General features: G+C 39.8%; 1 protein-coding gene across 2 annotated transcripts in view; it reads right to left on the bottom strand.

The window, feature by feature from the left end:
- Window positions 1–1,676: 1,676 nt before the first annotated feature.
- trpm6 (transient receptor potential cation channel, subfamily M, member 6) overlaps window positions 1,677–19,474 on the bottom strand; it is a 30,210-nt gene continuing 12,412 nt past the window's right edge. Inside the window, exons 16-40 of one of the 2 annotated variants that reach the window (XM_055199070.2) lie at window positions 19,274–19,375; window positions 18,918–19,165; window positions 16,655–16,883; window positions 16,165–16,320; window positions 15,961–16,062; window positions 15,747–15,875; window positions 13,286–13,534; window positions 12,927–13,101; window positions 12,696–12,810; window positions 12,382–12,572; window positions 12,168–12,300; window positions 11,149–12,041; window positions 10,991–11,061; window positions 10,773–10,893; window positions 8,670–8,713; window positions 8,513–8,577; window positions 8,393–8,415; window positions 7,252–7,302; window positions 7,110–7,175; window positions 6,740–7,038; window positions 6,342–6,424; window positions 6,051–6,256; window positions 5,911–5,962; window positions 5,677–5,786; window positions 1,677–1,938 (exon numbers count right to left, since the gene is read on the bottom strand). In XM_055199070.2, the coding sequence (XP_055055045.2) occupies window positions 1,871–1,938; window positions 5,677–5,786; window positions 5,911–5,962; window positions 6,051–6,256; window positions 6,342–6,424; window positions 6,740–7,038; window positions 7,110–7,175; window positions 7,252–7,302; window positions 8,393–8,415; window positions 8,513–8,577; window positions 8,670–8,713; window positions 10,773–10,893; window positions 10,991–11,061; window positions 11,149–12,041; window positions 12,168–12,300; window positions 12,382–12,572; window positions 12,696–12,810; window positions 12,927–13,101; window positions 13,286–13,534; window positions 15,747–15,875; window positions 15,961–16,062; window positions 16,165–16,320; window positions 16,655–16,883; window positions 18,918–19,165; window positions 19,274–19,375 (3,981 nt within the window). In that variant the 3' untranslated portion in view covers window positions 1,677–1,870. Of the gene's footprint in view, window positions 1,939–5,676; window positions 5,787–5,910; window positions 5,963–6,050; window positions 6,257–6,341; window positions 6,425–6,739; window positions 7,039–7,109; window positions 7,176–7,251; window positions 7,303–8,392; window positions 8,416–8,512; window positions 8,578–8,669; window positions 8,714–10,772; window positions 10,894–10,990; window positions 11,062–11,148; window positions 12,042–12,167; window positions 12,301–12,381; window positions 12,573–12,695; window positions 12,811–12,926; window positions 13,102–13,285; window positions 13,535–15,746; window positions 15,876–15,960; window positions 16,063–16,164; window positions 16,321–16,654; window positions 16,884–18,917; window positions 19,166–19,273; window positions 19,376–19,474 lie in introns of those variants that run through there. The other variant, XM_055199071.2, reaches the window with a different exon arrangement.

A 19,474-nucleotide genomic window follows, 5' to 3' on the forward strand; every position in this document is an offset into this window, starting at 1 on the left:
GTTTATGTTGTTACTGCTGAAAACGTCTATATTCACACTTATTTTTGAGTCCAACCCCTAGAAACATTTACTATAGTTTTATTATAGTAAAAGTGCAGTAACCATGTTTTTGGCACACAGTGAAAATGCAACATAGGTGTAAAAACTAAAAAATTCTACCCAATATTTTAGATTTTGGCATGTAAAAAGTTGACATAATTTAAAAAATGATGTTAAATTGTTTCAACTTGATTTTATATGTTAAAGTAACAAAAAATATATGTTGATTTGCCGAAAATGCTACATATTTTTACAGTACATTAATAGGGTATATGCGTAGATCGCTTCCAGTTCTGTATAATGTATGCTGACGTGTTGCTGTTTTCATACATGAAGCCTTTAGGAGCTATCAAAGACGAAATTAACCAATGTACAGTGGATCTGCTCGTTAACATCTTAAACCTATGCAGTGCTTTAAGTGGCCCAAAAGAGGTGCCGGTACTCTATTTTTTATTTTTTTTTGCTGACTCGACTCCTATATTGAAGGGGTTTTATATTCAGCAGTCAACAGACGACCTTGTAAAAAAATAATAAATCCTTTTATAAGTTTGTGGATTTGCTTGAGCTAGAAATAGCTACTGAACATAAATAAAATGTGCAAAAGGCAGATATGCGAGTAAAAAACTAGTTGTTCAGATAGAAAGAGCTTGATATTTTTTTTAAATGACACCAAGACCATGTCTATGGGTTCAAGAATAACAAAATACTGGCCATTTGAAACTAGAAAGTCATCACGCAGACGCATGCGCTTTTAACTTGTAAACTCAAGGGTGTATGGGTAATGTAGTCTCTGCTCTTGGTGGGACGAATTAGGAAGCGTACATTGTGAAAGGCGCTCTGAAAAGCGGCAGCGCAGCCAAAAGATTAAATTAAACCTCTGATTTTTAAACAGATGTGCAAATGAGCGTTCCGGTACGCTAAAAGCACGGTCTGGGCGCACAGAGAGGTGGTGGTACGCTCAAGAGCTATATTTGGAAGTGGCGGTACTGAGTACCGGCGCGTTCCGGCCCACTTAAAACACTGAACCTATGTAAAAGAAAATGTACTAACTTTTTTTTACTTTATAGTTTTTGACAAAGGCATTTTTCTCTCACATACATTCAGATATTGGAATTAAAAAGAACATAACACAAATAATAATACTATGAATAACAATAACAAGCTACGATACACATACCCGCAACCGGAAGCGATCAACCTAGTTTTCCGGTTTGGTCACGTGACGTTCGACATATACCGTATTACTGTTTGTATTACAATAGTTTTACTACCAAAACTATGGTATCATGCGCTTCAATGATTGCGTTGATGCTGTATGGCGCATTGTGTTGAACAGCTCTTTACAGCTTTACATAGATCAAATATATATATTGCGCTTTATTGGTGCATGCAGTTCTTCTCACATACTGAACTTATTAGGAGAGACAGATTGGAAAAATCAAGTGAGCCTGGAGTGATTTGTGTTCACAATGCACGTTTTTAGAGAACCGTACCGGTACCCAAAAGTGAACCGTACTCCCCAGAAGGTCTCGGTTTGGTTCACTTTAAAGGGGTTCCCTAGCTAACTGCGCTCAGACCCCTTAAAAGGACCATGTGTGAAGACACCCTAGTGTTTAGAGAGTTCTTTGCTTAGTGTTAAATTCTGTCAGTTGCCTGCTTGCCTTTACTTTTACAGCATCAGCTACAGTAAAAACATTAATACAGTATGTCATGTTTAGTCACTTTAAGCAGCTTTATATATTCAGCCTGTACTTAAGCTGAGCGTAGACTTCCTCTCGGAAACTGAGCTGTGCATTTGTGAATATGTTTAAGTCTACTTCCAGGTCAAAGGTTAAACTGTGCTGCTCGTCTCATCAAAGGCAGGAAGTGACTTCCTCTCGCTGCCGCCCCTCCTCAGATCTGATGAAGCAAACACAACAAGCACAAATGAATATTCATAATTTATCACAGACGGATACTTTTTTCAAGATCCAAAATGAAATCTGTGGATTTGGCATTAATAATTTGTTTTGATTTGATGTGGTTCTTGGATAGGACGCAAGACGGAAAACAAAGCACCTTTGAAATATCAAACAAATGCGGCGGAGTGGTTTTTGCTTGTTTATTTTTCATCCCTGTACTTCTGAAGGCGAGCCTGCCTCCTGATACAAACAACAGGCATCTCGTATGTCTTCCATGAGACAGTAATTAATATCTAATCAAAGACAACACTCTCCAACGCACAAAGAACTATTAAATATGTAATCAAAGAAAACATTCCACATGCCACAAAGGAAGCCACGCCCCTTGTTTGCCTGCCTTTGCTGTCATCGAAATGCAATAATTTCTGCCTCATTTGAATATTTTGCTAAGACCTTCAGGCTTAATTAGACGGCTTCTCCTGTTTGTTTGAAAGTTTACTTGTTCGTATGAAAATATCAGATACTTAAAGTTGGAAACATGGAGGTATGCCATGTGTACAGACAAGCGAAAATGCAAGAATGTTGATCTCTGACATGGGGCACTAAAACATGAGGTTGACATGAGTGATATGAGTGAGAGGCCAGACACAAGGCAGAGTGTTACCTGACCTTAGAGGCCAAACATAAGGGAACTCGGACATGAACCACCTTTGACATGAAGCACTTGTGACAATGAGGCAACACTGACATAAAGCAACCTCTAACATTAGACAAGCTCTGACAACGAGGCACCACTAACATGAAGAACCTGAGACAATAAGTTACATGTGACATGAGACATCTCTAACATGAAGCAATCTCTAACATGAGGCAACTTCTGACAATGAGGCACCACTGATAGGAGGCACTTTTGACATGGGGCAAACTCTGACAATGACATTACCCCACCTGAGTGGCAAAGTGAGGCACCTCTGACATACTGTAAGGCAGAGTTTGACATTAAGCACGTGCGACATGATACATCTCTGACATGAGGAAACCTCTGATATGAGGCAACCTCTGACAAGATGCACCTTTGACATGAGGTTGACATGAGTGTTACCCCACTTGAGAGGCCAAACATGAGGCAAACTGACAATGAACCACCACTTACATAAGGCAACCTCTGACAAAAGGCACCTGTGACAATAAGGTTGACATGAGCGTTACCTCATCTGAGAGGCCAAACATGAGGCACTTCTGACATAAGGCAACCTCTGACAAGAGGCACTTGTGACAATAAAACCCCATTCACACAGACCTCTGGTGCCAGAAAATACCCGTAAAATTGCCAGACAAGCGTCTGTGTGAACAAAAACTCGTTCCGTTAATCTTCTGGGATCGTTGCCGGAAAGAGGACCTAGTAAGATACGCGGGTAACCCTCTGTGTGAACAAGAATGCCGTAAAGGGCGTGTCAAAGTGAGGACGCGCGCGTCATCATCACAACACAAGTTATGGTTCAGCTCCTTACAACGACAGATAACATGCATATAAACATTCACCACGAGAAATGTTGCAAACTAGATTGAAGCAGTTATCAGGAAATGATATATGAGACGCATAAACAATGACGCACGTGCTGTAGTGAGGACGCGCGTGTCATGGCAACATGAAGTTGGTTCAACTCTGTAAAATGAGGGATTTACAACATTCACTACGAGAAATGTCAGCAAACTGGACTGAAGCAGATATCAGGCAAGTTAGCTCGTTACTTACTGCGTTGAAACGGAGATCATTCAGCAGCATAAAAGAATATCGCGTCACGTGCTCATTTGAGCCATAATAAACGAAAATACCCGCATGTCATCCCAACGAGATATATTGTTCAGCTCCTCAAAATGCGGGTTTTAAATGCATATAAACAATCACGATGAGAAATGTCTGAAAACTGTATCAAAGCAGACATCAGGGAGCTCGTCAAATATCTACTCTGAAGCTGAGATCATTCACCAGCATAGAACTGTGCAGTCACGCGCTCCTTTGTAGTCTTATCATAAACAAAAATGCACACGAGTTGTTTCTGGAGAGAGAAATAATATATAATATGCAAACTTCAGACGCTGCGTAGAAGAGAGGGCGGGACTTTCAACATGTCACGTGTCTTTCCGGGACCATCAGATGCCGTGTAATCTTGGCAGTGTGAACAAACAAAAACTCTAACTATCCTGGAAAAATCCAGGATGCATTTTACGTGTATTTTACGGAATTTCTGTGTGAAAAGGGCTTAAGGTTGACATGAGCGTTACCTCACCTGAGAGGTCGATTACACTTGGCATTAACATGCGTTTTCGTCGATCGGATTCCAAGTGGACAACATTAATGCCAGGTGAAAACGGTGTTCAAAACGTTTTGAATGCGTCCACTTTCGACCACTTTCAATCACATTCAGAGGTAGTCGAAACCCCTTTCGATCGGATTGCTTTTGTAGTGTAAACACTTTTCTGACTTCTGGTGCGAACACACAGTGAATAGCGCTATTTTTAGCCTTTCATTGATAAAACTAAAGCGGCTGATCTACACAGTTTCATTTTGCAAGCGTGTGAAGGTTGCACGATCATATTTCATCAATTGCGCTGAAAATTCAGAGAAAGCTCTAACATATACACTGTGCAGCATGTTTACTTGCTAAACAAGCAGTGGACTGATAATGAGGCACCATTGACATAAGGCAACCTTTGAAAAGAGATATCTTTGACAATGAGGTTGACATAAGTGTTACCTTACCTAAGAGGCCAAACATGAGGCACTTCTGACCTGAGGCAATCTCTGACAAGAGGCACCTTTGACATGAGGTACCTGCGAAATGAGCATTACATCACCTGAGAGGCACACTGACACGAGACAACCTCTGACAAGGGGCACCTTTGACATGAGGTGGACATGAGCCTTACCTCATCTGAGGGTCCAAACATGAGGCACTTCTAACATGAGGCAACCTCTGACAAAAGGCACTTGTGAAAATTAGGTTGACATGAGATTTACCTTACCTGAAAGGCCAAACATTAGCCACCTCTCACACGAGACTACCTCTAACAAGAGGCACCTTTGACATGAGGTTGACATGAGTGTTACCCCACCTGAGAGGCCAAACATGAGGCAAACTGACAATGAGGCACCACTGACATAAGGCAACCTCTGACAAGAGCTACCTTTGACAATGAGGCTGACATGAGCGTTACCTTACCTAAGAGGCCAAACATGAGGCACTTCTGACATGAGGCAACCTCTGACATGAGGCAACCTCTGAAAAAAAGGCACCTGTGAAAATACCTGAGAGGCCAAACATTAGGCACCTCTCACATGAGACAACCTCTTACAAGAGGCACCTTTGACATGAGGTGGACATTAGCCTTACCTCATCTGAGGGGCCAAGCATGAGGCACTTCTGACATGAGGCAACCTCTGACAAAAGGCACATGTGAAAATTAGGTTGACATGAGCGTTACCTCACCTGAGAGGCCAAACATTAGGCACCTCTCACATGAGACAACCTCTGACAAGAGGCACCTTTGACATGAGGGTGATATAAGTGTTACCCCACCTGAGAGGCCAAACATGAGGCAAACTGACAATGAGGCACCACTGACATGAGGCACCTGCAACATGAGACATCTCTGACATGAAGCAACCTTTAAAATGAGGCACCTCTGACACGAGGAACCAGTGACATTGTAAATGACATAAGTGTTACCTCACCTGAGAGACCGAGCTTCTTACAGCAGAAGTTGCAGGTGTGTTTGACAACAAAGCTCTGAATTGCATCATCACCCAAATTAGCAGGTCCAAACGCCATCTCACCAGAGGAGCTACAACAGGAACACTTTTTAGTTAGTTCCAGAGCAAACAAAAGCGCACATTTCAGAAGCATTTTTCATCTTTACACATTTTGAAACTTCCACGCTTGTGTATGTATTTAACTCCCAAACATACCATGTATTATCAACTCTGATCAATGAAGGATCTGTGAGGTCTTCTCCCACACCTTCAGCCAAAAGGAAAGTTGTGTCAGCTCATTTTACAAAATAATCACTTCATAATCATGTAGACCGTTAGAGAAAACATAGTATTACCTTGAAGATCCAACACTAACAGTTCATTGTTGGTGTATTCATATGTCCAATGAGAGAAAGCTAGCATTGTCTCCTCTAGACCAGAAGAAGGAGAAATCTCCTCCCCTGTATTATTGTTGTATTTCCTAAAATGACCAGTCATGTTCTTCTCAATAGTCATCCAGTGGCCATTTGAGTGCCAATAAAGCAAGGAGACATCCAGAAACCTGCACACATGCACATGTTCAGGGACACAAGTGTACCTCATATTACATCAATAAAGAAAAGCTGCTGTTTATTTATTATGCTGACCTAGGACTGTGAGACACAGTGCTGGGTTTTATTTGGTTGAACCTCTGCATTAGTTTTTGTGCTGCTCTCTGTTGTTGGATCTCCTACAAATTTAAGAGGAATTAATTGAGATAAAGAGAGCAGAAAAATTATTTAAATCAGGGGTTTTCAAACTGTGGGTCAGGACCCACTTGTGGGTCACACAGTGGGATCACGCACATTCGTTTGGCTTTTTAGTCCAATTAATGACTAGCAATGATTTTGATAGAATAGACCATAAGTAAAACTTATGGGATAGATTATACCTACAATATTTGAGTGGGTCATAAAACTAAAAGTTTGGGAACCCCTGGATTCTGTTCATTATGCTCAATTATCATGGTCAACCCCAGCAAATCTGGTCTCCCATCAAAATTTACCCGTAGACAGAGATGAAGTGAGGTGCTGTTTGGAAAAACTTTCTGCCACATGCGGACCACTTCTGGCCTGAAGGCCTTCATCACGTACACTGAGCCCAGCTTCAACACGTCACCCTCAGCCCACGTACACACCACCTTGGTGGCCCTGCGTAGACCACCATCCAACACCTCTTGGTGAGCCAAGGGTTGCAGGACAGCCGTACGACCGTGCTGAAGCCACGCCGAGATGCTGAGCTGATCTTTATGTGAGGAATCTGCTTCTGTCTCCTCCAGCGTATAAATGCAGACCTCATCACCACCTGAACAAATAGCATCAGTTGAATATGAGAAGAAAGCAAGTCTGTCTCTGAGTTTAAAAACAAGTATTTACCCAATAAAGACACAGGGGTGAATGGTATGGAGTGAGCCAGTCTCATTAGGTTGTTCCTTTCCATTGCTGGAAAAACAAATGAAAATCAGCAAGCAAATCGAAACAATAATTGGGACAAAAAGCAAATCTTATTATAAATCACCTGAGTAGTGTTGGCCTAAATCTTCAGTCAACTTGAATGTAGAGCTCCTAACTAACAGACAAGAGAATTCACAGTTATTAAAATTTTCATAATTTTTTTACAGACATCCCACCCTGCAAAAATTCATTTCATGGAGGGAACTCATGATGCCTTTCACCAAAAAACTATAATAATTTATTTTAATTCATTTAATTATACATTATTACATTATGTATGTTATAATATGACTTTAATAGGGTAGCTCTTTTAACAGCTACACTGTCAAAAAAAAACTGTCAAAATAAAGGTTTTTTATTATTATTATTATTTATGTAGTCAGCTACCCTATTGAAACGAATGACACCTAATGAGTGAATAACACCTTGGTAACTTTGGCAGTTTCTCAATATGCATTCTTCAGCGATCTTGCGTCCTTGTGTTCTCGCTCTACGTCATCATTAACTCTCGTAGTTTAATTCCAATTCTCAAGAACACAAGTACAGAGGACACATGAAAATACCCGGATGTGTTCTTGTTTTTGAGGATACATTGAGTGCAGACTTGCACACTGAAATCTGGGGAGGTCAGGTCAGGTGACCAACAGGAAGATCGCACACATCTCAATTCTCACAAGTGCATTCTGTGTTCTTGCGACCTTCTGAGTTCGTTCTCCCAAGGTCGCCTAGCAAGACCAGTCTTCACGAGAACGCAAGTCTGTTCTTTGAATTGAGAAACTGCCATTTAATAGCAGGGGACTATTTTCGGGCAGTGCTTAATATCATTGCGCCTGCTGCAGCCATGGTACGGCAGCAAAGTCCTTGATTATTACGCCAGAATGAGAGTATAGTTCCTAGCCATATCGGCCTAGAAAATCACAACTTTTAATTTTTCGTCGGCCTTAGTACACGATGTAGCTACAGAAGAGTCAAGTTTTAAATAGGAAAAATATTGAAACTTCTTGGTTATTATTGAGCGCGATGCTAATGGTCTAATCAGATTCAATGGATTGTGCTACGCTATGCTAAAAGTGCTAGCACCAGACCCGGAGATAAGCTGCATGGATTCCAAAAAGGTAAAAATGAGCCTATTTTCAAAAAAAGTGGAGTGTCTTTTTAAAATAAACCCACAAGAGAAATAGTGAAATGTACTCAAGTCACTTTACCTTCTGGTGCTATGCTGCTCATTCTATATAGGGTAGAAAAGTCAGGTAAACAGTTAGCATTTCAAATGCACAGTAGGTTGTCTGTCAGTAATTTAACTCTCAAATCAAAATTGAACTTACGAGGGTCTCTGACTGATAGATTTGGCCCAGCTGCTGAGCAGCGGCTGCCCGGGATTCTTAGTGTTCTGAGAACAGAGAGTAACATTCAGCTGATCAGATATCTGACAGAACAGAAAGGCAAAACCACAAACCTTTATGAAGCTACATGTGAATTTACCAGCCATGATGGGGCCAACTTTGTGAATTCCACTTGGTCAACATCTAGAAAACAAAAAAGATTGGAGGTTACTTTTTAAAAACTATTTACAAATTAGTTTAGTCTAGTTTGCTAGTTAAGTCATAATGTAAAGATACTGTTTTGTGGTCCAAGCCTCTCCTCATATCAAGTAAGACTACAACCTCAACAGCCATTTACAGTATGGACACTGTTTATTCATATTACAAATTTAAAGAGCCAAAAATAAAATAACCCCTTGATTTACTCACACTCAAGCCATCCTTAATGTATAAGATTATATTTTTTAGACAAACACAATCTGAGTAAAATTAGGAGCATGCCGGCTCTCCTAATTTTGCTAAGTGGTTAATGTCCTCAAGGCAACATTATGTTGACCCTGGGACAACATTTCAATCAACCAATCAGATTTCAGAAATAATTTTACAGTTTGTTTTAAGTTTAAGCTTACAACCAGGATTAGCTGTTTCTACCCTGCTGAAAAAACCAGCATACCAGCAAGACCAGCATATGTTGTGTTTTGGTGCTGGTATGCTGTGACCACCAGCTAAACCAGCATAGACCAGCACCATGCTGGTCCATGCTGGTTTGATGCTGTTTTTTTCAGCAGGGATAGACCATTGTTTTTCACTTATCATGTCCCTCTGATTTTGGGGTTTGGTCATGGTTAGAGTTGGGGTTTGGGTTGGGTTTAGGTTTAATTTAGAAAAATGTTGTCCTTGGGTCAACACAATATGTTGCCCTGAGGACATCTCTCACTTGGCAAAATCAGTTTGAGCAAAAAATGTCCTGGCTGTTCAAAGCTTTATAATGGTAGTAAATGATGCTTCTGATTCTGACGGACACACGCGTTCACGAAAGAGTGCGTTTTCAGCGCATGATGTAGGACATTGCGTCTTGTCTCTCTCGTCTCATCTCCACTACGTCTCGTACGCTACATACTGCGTCATACGCTGAAAACGTCATGAACATGAGTTGGTCGTTACCGGAAGTTAGTTATTTTAGTTTGTCAAGATTTAAATATAATTTCTTTTCTTACAAATTCGCATAGATTGCCCTCTGGTATACGCCTTTATTAACCCATTGGACCCGTGTGGATTACTTCTGTGAAGGATGGATAGACGTTTTTGGGCTTCAAATCAAAAGCACAATGTATTTACATTATAAAGCTTGGAACAGCCAGGAAATTTTCTAACATAACTCCATGATTGTGTTAGTCTAAAAAGATGATCACATACATCGAGGATGGATTAATGGTGAGTAAATCATGGGGTGATTTTTATTTTTGGCTCAACTATCCCTTTAAGCTTTTATAAATTTACTGGGGTGGTTTCCCTAACAGGGATGAGCTTAAGCCAGGACTAGGCCTTAATTTAATAAGGAAATATAACTAGTTTTAACAAACATGCCTTGCTAAGAACATTACTTGTGTGCCTTTTGAGGCAAAACAAAGGCCACTGATGTATTTTAAGATATGTCAGTGCAAGTTGTTTTTAGATTGGAGAGCTCTTACATTAATCCCTGTCCGGGAAACTGCCCCACTATGTACACTCCAGTCTCTTGATCTTGGTGTCTTGAACACCAATATTTTACTAACTGAAAAGTATCACTGTTTGACCATCTGGGATTCGGTATGGGAATAATGATTAGGATTGTGATTTTCTACAATTTTATAGCACACTGTGGCAGCATATTAGTATAGATTGTTGTTTGCTTTAGGCATCTGATAGAGCATTTGGACGTGAAAGTGGCTGAGCATGACGTCAGATTTAACAAGTGGAGAACAAAGTTCCTGGATCTAACTGTATTTAAGAAATTAATGCCCTGTCGGCCCTGACAGCCCCGTGTTTAGTGCGCCCACATATAGCACCATTGTGCTCACGGTGACCCGATTGCCACCTTTGTGGATCCCGTTGACTTATCTCCTCCCAAAATTTCCTGTTATCCCTCCACTATCCTGTATCCTTATAAAGTAATGCCCTTTATGTGATAAATATGTGCTATATATGTGATATGCCCTTTATGTGATGTATACCCATTAGATATGGGTCACTGTAAATGTAATTTGTGTGGAGAAATACTTACTAAGCTGGGTGAGACTAACAGAAGTTTTGAATTTTCGGTCAAGCAGGCCCTTTGCTTTCCTCTTCATTCTTCTGCGTGGGTCAAACTCATGCATGGAGCTCCGCGATTCATCTTGTTTCACCTATGAGGAGATGGATGTATCATTTGATCATATGATCATGCTCTTTTTCTAGAAGAACATTGCTATGAATTGAAACAGAAATAACTGCTTGGCTTACATTCTCTGAAGATCCTGGTTTGGTCTTGACAGACTTTTTTCCAGTTGACCTCCTGAAGATCTTGGAAAATCCTTCAAGCACATACACAAGCTGATCATTAAAACCAACTGAAATAGAAATTCAATAGACTGTTCATTCATGACACACATCCACGTTACCTCTCTGGTGGGGAGGTGAAAGTGTCCGTCTAACGGTCTCCTCTGACGTTTCCGTGTCAGGCATGGCCATAGCCTCCACACTGGCCGAGAGAGAGCGGCTCTGCTCTAGAGCCTCAAATCCCCAATTACTGCCTAAACGTCCAGGAGCTCCAGAACGTCCCCCATCGATTCTGTAAAATGCTGGGTTTCTAATCCCCACTGCTCTATCTTCATCGTTCTGGGAGCCTGAGAGTAGGAATGTGTGGCTTGAGGCTCTGGATACTGCACGTGAGCCATCCTCATCATCTTCCTCCATGCAATCCTCATCACTAGGTTCATGGATAAGGATGTCCCTTATCAAAGGCATTGTGGGAGAAGTGGTCCGTGATGGTTCCCCAGATCCATACATACCCTTGTTTCTCCACCCATCATACAAGAGAGGTAAAGATCCATGTGTGAAGTCCGTCGATATGCCTCTCGAACCGCTGCGTTTTAGAGACGACCTTAAACCATCGCCATCTTCTTCCTCTGGATATCCCAGCATGCCCTTGTTTCCAATGCTGGTCCGTAGTGGTAACTCAAGAGACGGGCGGAAGCCTCGGAGAAGGGAAGGGGGGGTGCTAAAGTAGTGCTTTGGGGAAAGTAGGGCCTGGCTAGGGCCAACACTTCCGCCGATGCGAAGGCAGCAGCTATGGGACAACTGCTCGTGCCGGCACGTCATTGGCTGGCTTTGACCGAGACGGGCCACCTCTTGCTGCTGATTGTCAGAGGCGGAAATGAGGTTAAGAGTGTCCACCGCTAAAGCAGACAAGTCCTGCAACTGACCCAAGTGATTGTCTAAAGTGCGCAGGTCATCCTGGATGACATAAATCTTCTCGGCAACCTCAACCAATATTCCAGACATCTCTTCAGTCCTAAGAACAAGCATCACACCATCATAATGAATTATTGACTGAAAATCAAGTGTTGACTGAAATGATGTCATTTCCTCTTCATGGTCTAAAGGCCGATCCAAATGAATTCTGGGAGATTTCACTCACTTGTCAGCTGCGGAGCGAATCCTGTTGATTTCACTGTTTTGTTGATTCTCTGTTTTGTCTCTGAAATACCCAGCAACACACTTCTCCTCAAACTCGTGTAGTTTTTTCAGATCATCGGGTGCCAAAAGTAACTCTGTAAACATGGGCAAGGGCACGCAAGTTGTAAATCTTGCATAAATCGATACAACACAAATATCCAAAAATACACACTTACTAAGACCAGTTTTTCCCTTTTTGGATGCCTTGGTGTGCTTTTGCCACACTGAGCTGAGACACAAGGTCACGTGACTAAGAAAGATGAGAGGAGGCGGCAGCCACGGCTTCTCCTGATAGGTCATGATGTAACGATAGCGGTTGTATTTCCACAGATTACGAGATATGGCGCTCATGTCAAAGTAAACATTGCTGTGAAGTGAATAATAAGTTAAAGTAGGTTAAACCATCACAAATCAAGACTTCATAGCACATCAGCATCAACTCACATAACAACATCACATAAGGTAAATGAGAGAGAAGTCAAGTGCGTACTTGAAAAAGGCTATGAGAACGTTGACCATGATTATGTACTGAACAAAAAGGTAGACGGCCTGAAGGAAGGGGGTCAGAAAAGCTCCAGGAACACACGTTTCGGGTTTACTACAGGCTGCCAAAAACACAAGAAATGCTATAAATGGAATGGAACATACAGTATGATGGCGTAGAAATCATTCAAATGAATTTATTTATATCAGATGTACATTAACTGCTATTAGATCTTACCATCAATCTCTCCGGCATACACCTCCCCAAAGATCATCCAGTAGGGTTGGAAGACCACATCTCTAAGCAGATTCCAGGATGGATCCTCATTAGGTGACAGGATTGACTTTCTGGATGTGCCAAAACTGACCAGCACAATTGCCATGATGATCACAACGTAGAACATGTTACTCATCTGTCAAAGAAAGACAGACATCCACGTGGACAACTAATAAATGTTAGTACATGTTAGTACAGTTTGACACATTTACATTTTTGCATTTGGGATATGCTAAACAAGCCTAAACATCTATACTATAAAGGAGCATGTTGCATGAATCCTGTAATCATTATGAATACTGTAAGTGTCAATTACACACCATTTTGGTGATCATGGTCAGATAGGGCCCTGCATGTTTATTCACAGCAAACAGGTCCAGAAGCCTGACAGACCAGAAGATGAAATCCAGCGAATAGACTATGTGACTGGCTAAGCGTGTTTCTTCGTGCCACCGGAGGGAGACTCCAACAAAGAACAGGAGGATTCCCATAAAGTCATTGATGTTCCAATACTCACTGAACCAAACCTTTAGCTTCTTACTGAACTTCCTGGGTTCCAATACCCACACCTAGAACAAGACACAATATACAAATGTATGTCAGGTTAATTTTGCTAATGAAGAGTAGCACACTAAAAGTTATTCAAATCTGTATTACCATGATTTCCAAGTAAAAATTGTTATATATCTTACATAAATATATATATATATATATATACCAACTATCTCTTATAGAAAGTATTAGCATATGAAGAGCACAGATGCAAATAAATGGCTGATAAATGCCACGTACGTCAAAAATGAAAAAATGATGTTGACCGAAGCTCACGCCACATATTACAAGTTCATCAAATACTTTCACTTCAAATCCGTGTATTGCGTGCTCAACACATTCAGAAATACCAGAATCCATTAAATGCCACAATGATTTTTTCAGCAAAGTCCAAGTCTAAGTGCACAGATGATGAATTGAATGAATGAGAGCGCATATTTTTTTATAACATTTTGTACAAGGTTTACCAAATATATTAGAATTTTTAAGCCTTATATCTTTGCCATATAGCAAAAAAATACATTTCTCTGGCCAAAAATATGTTTTAAATACAGTAATGCTAAATACACTTTGTAGAAAGTAAAGCCTAATTAAATATATTTTAGAAGTTAAAAATATTTTTTAATTTAAACCTATTCAAATCTGATATTTTTAAAAGCTTTCTTTACAAACATAAACAAAGTCTTTCTCCAATGCGACGTAAATATTTTTCCTTGGTTTGAAATATATGGAGGGCTAAATATATATTTTAAATGCTTTAAAATATATTTATTTTTAAAATATATTTCAAAATATACAAAAAATTGCAAAAAAATATACTGGTTAAAAATATATTTTGTAAACATATTCCAAAATATATTTAATTTTTTTTATATTTTGAAATATATTTTGAAATATATTTTAAAATATATCTTAAAATATAATTTTTACAGTATAGGTTATTCAGTGAGGACAGTGAAGAGTGGTAGATTTTTGCTTGAACTTGGAGGGGTTTTAAGCGAAAGTCTTTAAATTTGTTAAATATCAGTGAAATAACTCAAGTGACATTCATGAAAATGTTGACTTTTTAATTACGGACTAATAACATTTTCATCACCATTAAAGGGACGCTCCACTTTTTTTAAATTAAGCTAATTTTCCAGCTCCCCTAGAGTTAAAGAGTTGATTTTTACCGTTTTGGAATCTCTTCAGCTGATCTCCGGGTCTGGCAGTACCACTTTTAGCATAGCTTAGCATAATCCATTGAATCTAATAAGACCATTAGCATTGCGCTAAAAAATGACCAAAGAGTTTCGATATTTTTCCTATTTAAAACTTGACTCTTCTGTAGTTATGCAGTGCCTGAAAATAGTCCCCTGCTATTGAAAGTAACCAGGGGGACTATTTTCAGGTGTTGCGTAATATCATTGCGCCTGCTGCAACCATGAGGGTATAGTTCCTAGCCATATCGGTCTAGAAAATCACAATTTTTAATTTTCCGTCGGTCTTAGTACACGATGTATCTACAGAAAAGTAAAGTTTTAAATAGGAAAAATATCGAAACTCTTTGGTCATTTTTTTAGCGCAATGCTAATGGTCTAATCAGATTCAATAGATTATGCTAAGCTATGCTAAAAGTGGTACCGCCAGACCCAGAGATCAGCTGAATGGATTCCAAAACAATAAAAATCAGATGTTCAAAATGCTCTTTTGGCAAAAAAAGTGAAGTGTCCCATTAAAGTAAAAATACTACACCTAAACATAAGAGTCTGATCAAAAATGCTAACTTACAAGAAAACATGTCAGACCCACTTAGAGGGTTTTGAATCTGAGCTCTTCATATATTTATCACATTATATTAATTTGCATTGAGGTACAAATGTACGCGTTTTTGAGAGTACTATCCAACACATGCAACAAACATCATTGGCAGAAGCTGTAAACAGCAATACTCTGTTAATAATTCTCACCAATACACCGCTGCAAAGTTCACAGAGGTAACAAAAGTTTGAAACGGAAGAAAAATTCTCAGGGTAAACTTGAGAACACCATAATCAGAAAGAGATAGCGCCTCACAAGAGACCTTTGAATCCAACACAATAAAGATAAGAGTTTTCAACAACACTTCATTCTGTAATTGCCCTGAACAGCTGCAGACACTGTTGATTTCATGCCGCATGCTTCATTTATCTTCTAACATTGATTCTTCAAGTGTCTCCTGCAGAGGGTTGTGATTTCAAGAGCGCTCACCTCTCGAGCTTTCTCTGCTGCCGTGCTCAGGATGTATGTTATGACCACACATTCTTGAATGTTGGGCTTTTCCTCCATCTTCACAAGCACGGTGTAAGAGAACAACATAAGGAAGCCCATGAACGCCATCTGTATGTTCAAAATGTTCAGAAATCAGCACTTAAGCGATGTCCCAAGAAAAATAGAGGGAGAAGTTAAATCAAGGTGGACCTACTGTGTGAAACCAGAATTTGACCACAGGAGCGGTGTAAAAGTCGTACACCTTTCTGGTACAGGTGAGAAGACAGTTGGGTCCCCTCTCCTCATCACCTGGGATCTAGAGTTGTTAAATGTTCAAAGTTATTGAATCAGTCAAAACTCTGCTGTTTAGTGTGGTACAGCAGGGTTTCATTTTGTAAAATCTGTTTAGATGCCTTACTGCATTTGGTGTCCCTTCTTGTTCTGATGTCCCAAGACTTCCTGGTTCCCAACCAAACTGCAAAGCCTCCTGGGACTGAGGAACATGGGACATCTCTGCTTGACTCTTAAACTCTAGCCGCTGAATGGCCATAGGCATCAGGATACTGGCAATAATCTGGTGAGAAAGGATGTGGGTTTGGAGAAAAATACAGATCTAGGTCAGGGTGGAAAATCTGGAAATGTTTCTTGATGTGATAAAATCATGAAAGACTATCAAATAGGCACAGGCGAAAATCACATTAAACAGGTAACATAATGGTAAAATCTCTGAAACCCTTGATTTGTAGGTCTTGACCTGACAAATGTCTGCAATGAAAATAATGACTTTGGACACCAAATGTACCTGCAATTATGTAATCCCACTATACAAACACAAGGTATATACTTTCAAACAATATTATTATCATCATAACCACAACATCATAACTACATCTCTCATTTAAACTTACCTTAAACCAGGAGTTCTTCCTCATGTTGAGACGGCCCATCCACAAGTCTGTGAGGAGCATCTGAGTGCAGTTGTGGGCCACAAAGGGTCTGAGTCTGGACGAAACAGCCATCTGCAGACAAGTGAAGTTACTCCAGTCCGTCATCTCCCACGTCAGCAACTTCATTGCCATGCGCTCGTTCTCTCTGAAGGCTTTGTCCAGGAGATCCACGGCCAACTGACCAAACTCTCTAAAAGGGTTAAGCCACAAAACCATAAAACTACATTTGTTATTTTGACTTGAAGTGCATAATGTTTTTATTTTTAAAGTTATATATTCTCTTATACCAGCTGAAGGTGGCGTGACAACTGTAAGTAAGCCATTTGTAGTTTTTTTTAGTTTCTCCAAAATTAAAATACTGTGATGCTATCAAAATATACTGTTTACTGCGTGTTTACATTAGCCCACAATAGCAACACTGGCTCAACCAATGGTGTAAGATGGGGGAGGTACTATCCATTTATCTGACCAATGACAGGTTAGAGAGTATTTCGGGAAACTAGTTTGAAGTCACAATGAAACGAAAGTAGCAATTGTCTTGTTTTGCCGTCATGATGTATATCCAAGTGAAACGGCTTCTGAAATGAGAAAAAAGGTAGGGCAGGACTTGAATCTGTCAATCGAGAATCGTTTTGATCGTTGTAAGTTGGGTCCTTTTTGTTATTTGCTAATCGCTGCGATTTTTTCCTGGGCCCCGTCCTTTCGCCATTCCTCGTGACTGGAAGAAAATATAGATCATTTAGAGGAGGGAAAGAGATTAGCGATTAACTCTTTCCCCGCCATTGACGAGTTTACTCGTAAATTAAGAGAAAACGCTTCCCTGCCAATGACGAGTATTTCCGGCAATCCGTAATACCGCTCTTCCGCAACTTATACAACCCGGAAGTGGAATCATCCAATGAATCATCTCAGCTTCAAAATTGTGTATTTTTTGAAGAAACCTACACTGTAAAAAATGTGCTGTAATTATGCAGCTGGTTGCCAGTAACTTACTGTAGAAAGTAAAAACTAAAAATGTTTCATGTTCATTTAACTTTGAACAAACTGTTGCCAGTAAATAACATAAATGTAAAATCTAAAGTAAGTTACTGGCAGCTAGTTGCCAGTAATATCCAGTAATACTGTAATTTCTACAGAAATTTTTACAGTGTACCCATATTTGAGAGATGAAAAAGGGAACTTTTTTGTTTGAAAGCAGAGGGTCTGTTCTTTCATTTGATATATTGTATGTTTATATATTTAAAGAAGAACATTTTCTGGCAAGAATTAAACTTTTGCGAAAATCATGAAAAATGCTGGCGCTACAGAAAAGTAATTTGTAAAAAAAACCCACAATATTCCAAAATAAGTGAATAAAGTTTTTAATTTCATTGTGACTTTAAAAAACAATGTTTGGTGGTGGTAGTTGTGCGGAAACTGAACGTAAATAAACTGATTTTTTTGCATGTATTTAAACTAAAAAACCTAGGGACTTTTTACACACACCATTTTTAACTACAGTAAAACTGTAAACATTTTTATTCGTACAAATTTGGCCGTTCATGTGCACAAAGTTTTGAGGGCCTGAAAACACAAATAAAGTGCACGTTTTTTGAAAACAATCTGTTATCATCTCTGTGTAAACCACAAAAACGCGAGTTTTTGAAAACATTATGTGCATAACAAACATCGTACAGTGTTTTAGTCAATTTTGGGGATTAGTGTGAATGGGGATCGTTTCGACAACATTGTTATCTGCACGAGAATTAAAAAAAAAATCAGTTTCTTTTTAGTACATAATTGTTACATACGGGATAGTTCACCCAAAAATTCTGTCATCATTTACTCACTCTCATGTTGTTACAAACCTATATAAATGTTTTTCTTCTGATGAAATTAAAGGAAGATATTTTTGTTTCCAAACTGATCAGAAGCCCCACTGACTTTGATAGTATTGCAATTTTTTACTATGGATGTCAATGGGGCTTCTTATCAGTTTGGTTAAAAACATTAATTTTCATTTTTGGGTGAACTATCCCTGTAAGGAGCATTTAACACATTGTGTTTGGACTACATTTACATTCATGCATGCATTTGGCAGTCGCATGTATTCACAGCAACAAGCTATACGTTTTGTCATTCTATTGGAATCGAACCCACAACCCTTTACACTCCTAAAGCAATGCTTTACCAACTGAGCTACAGAAGCACTACAAACGTTGAAAAGTAAACAGGCGAAACTGACAGCGAGTTCCTCTTCAGCTCGTCAAATGTGCAGTCATCCATATTGCTCTCCCTAGCTTCCGTTGCCATGGCCCGGTAGAGCTTGCAGGCCACCACCGCTCGGGCCATAGCCTGCTCGCCATGCTGCCACAGGAACAGCGCCATCTCTTGACGATGCTTGAGCACTGCCCACACAAACAGGTCATTAAAAGTGCATATAAACTCGGAGCTCGGGTCTGACTTCAGGTCCTGAGGCACTACCGCACCCTCCTGCAAAGACACAATTCTGATTGTTTTTAATAAATGGCATGGTTGTTAGTATATTCATAAGCATGTGACTCATTGTGGTGCCTGAGAATAGAAAATAGTTCAAAGGACCTGTCTCCAAGGCTGAGCGGTTCTGTAGAAATGGGAGCTTGGTGGGGTGGTCTCGGGGGTTACGGCTGCTTTCCTGGCCTTGCTGAAAGGGCTGGAACCCTCCTGGCACGGACCAAAACAGATTATATAACCAAACTGTCAGGCCAATAGATTTTGAATGCTTAATAATTTAGTATGACACTTTGGAATTTAAAACAGCTT

The sequence above is a fragment of the Misgurnus anguillicaudatus genome, chromosome 22 (assembly GCF_027580225.2).
Source record: "Misgurnus anguillicaudatus chromosome 22, ASM2758022v2, whole genome shotgun sequence".
Taxonomy (NCBI): Eukaryota; Metazoa; Chordata; class Actinopteri; order Cypriniformes; family Cobitidae; genus Misgurnus; species Misgurnus anguillicaudatus.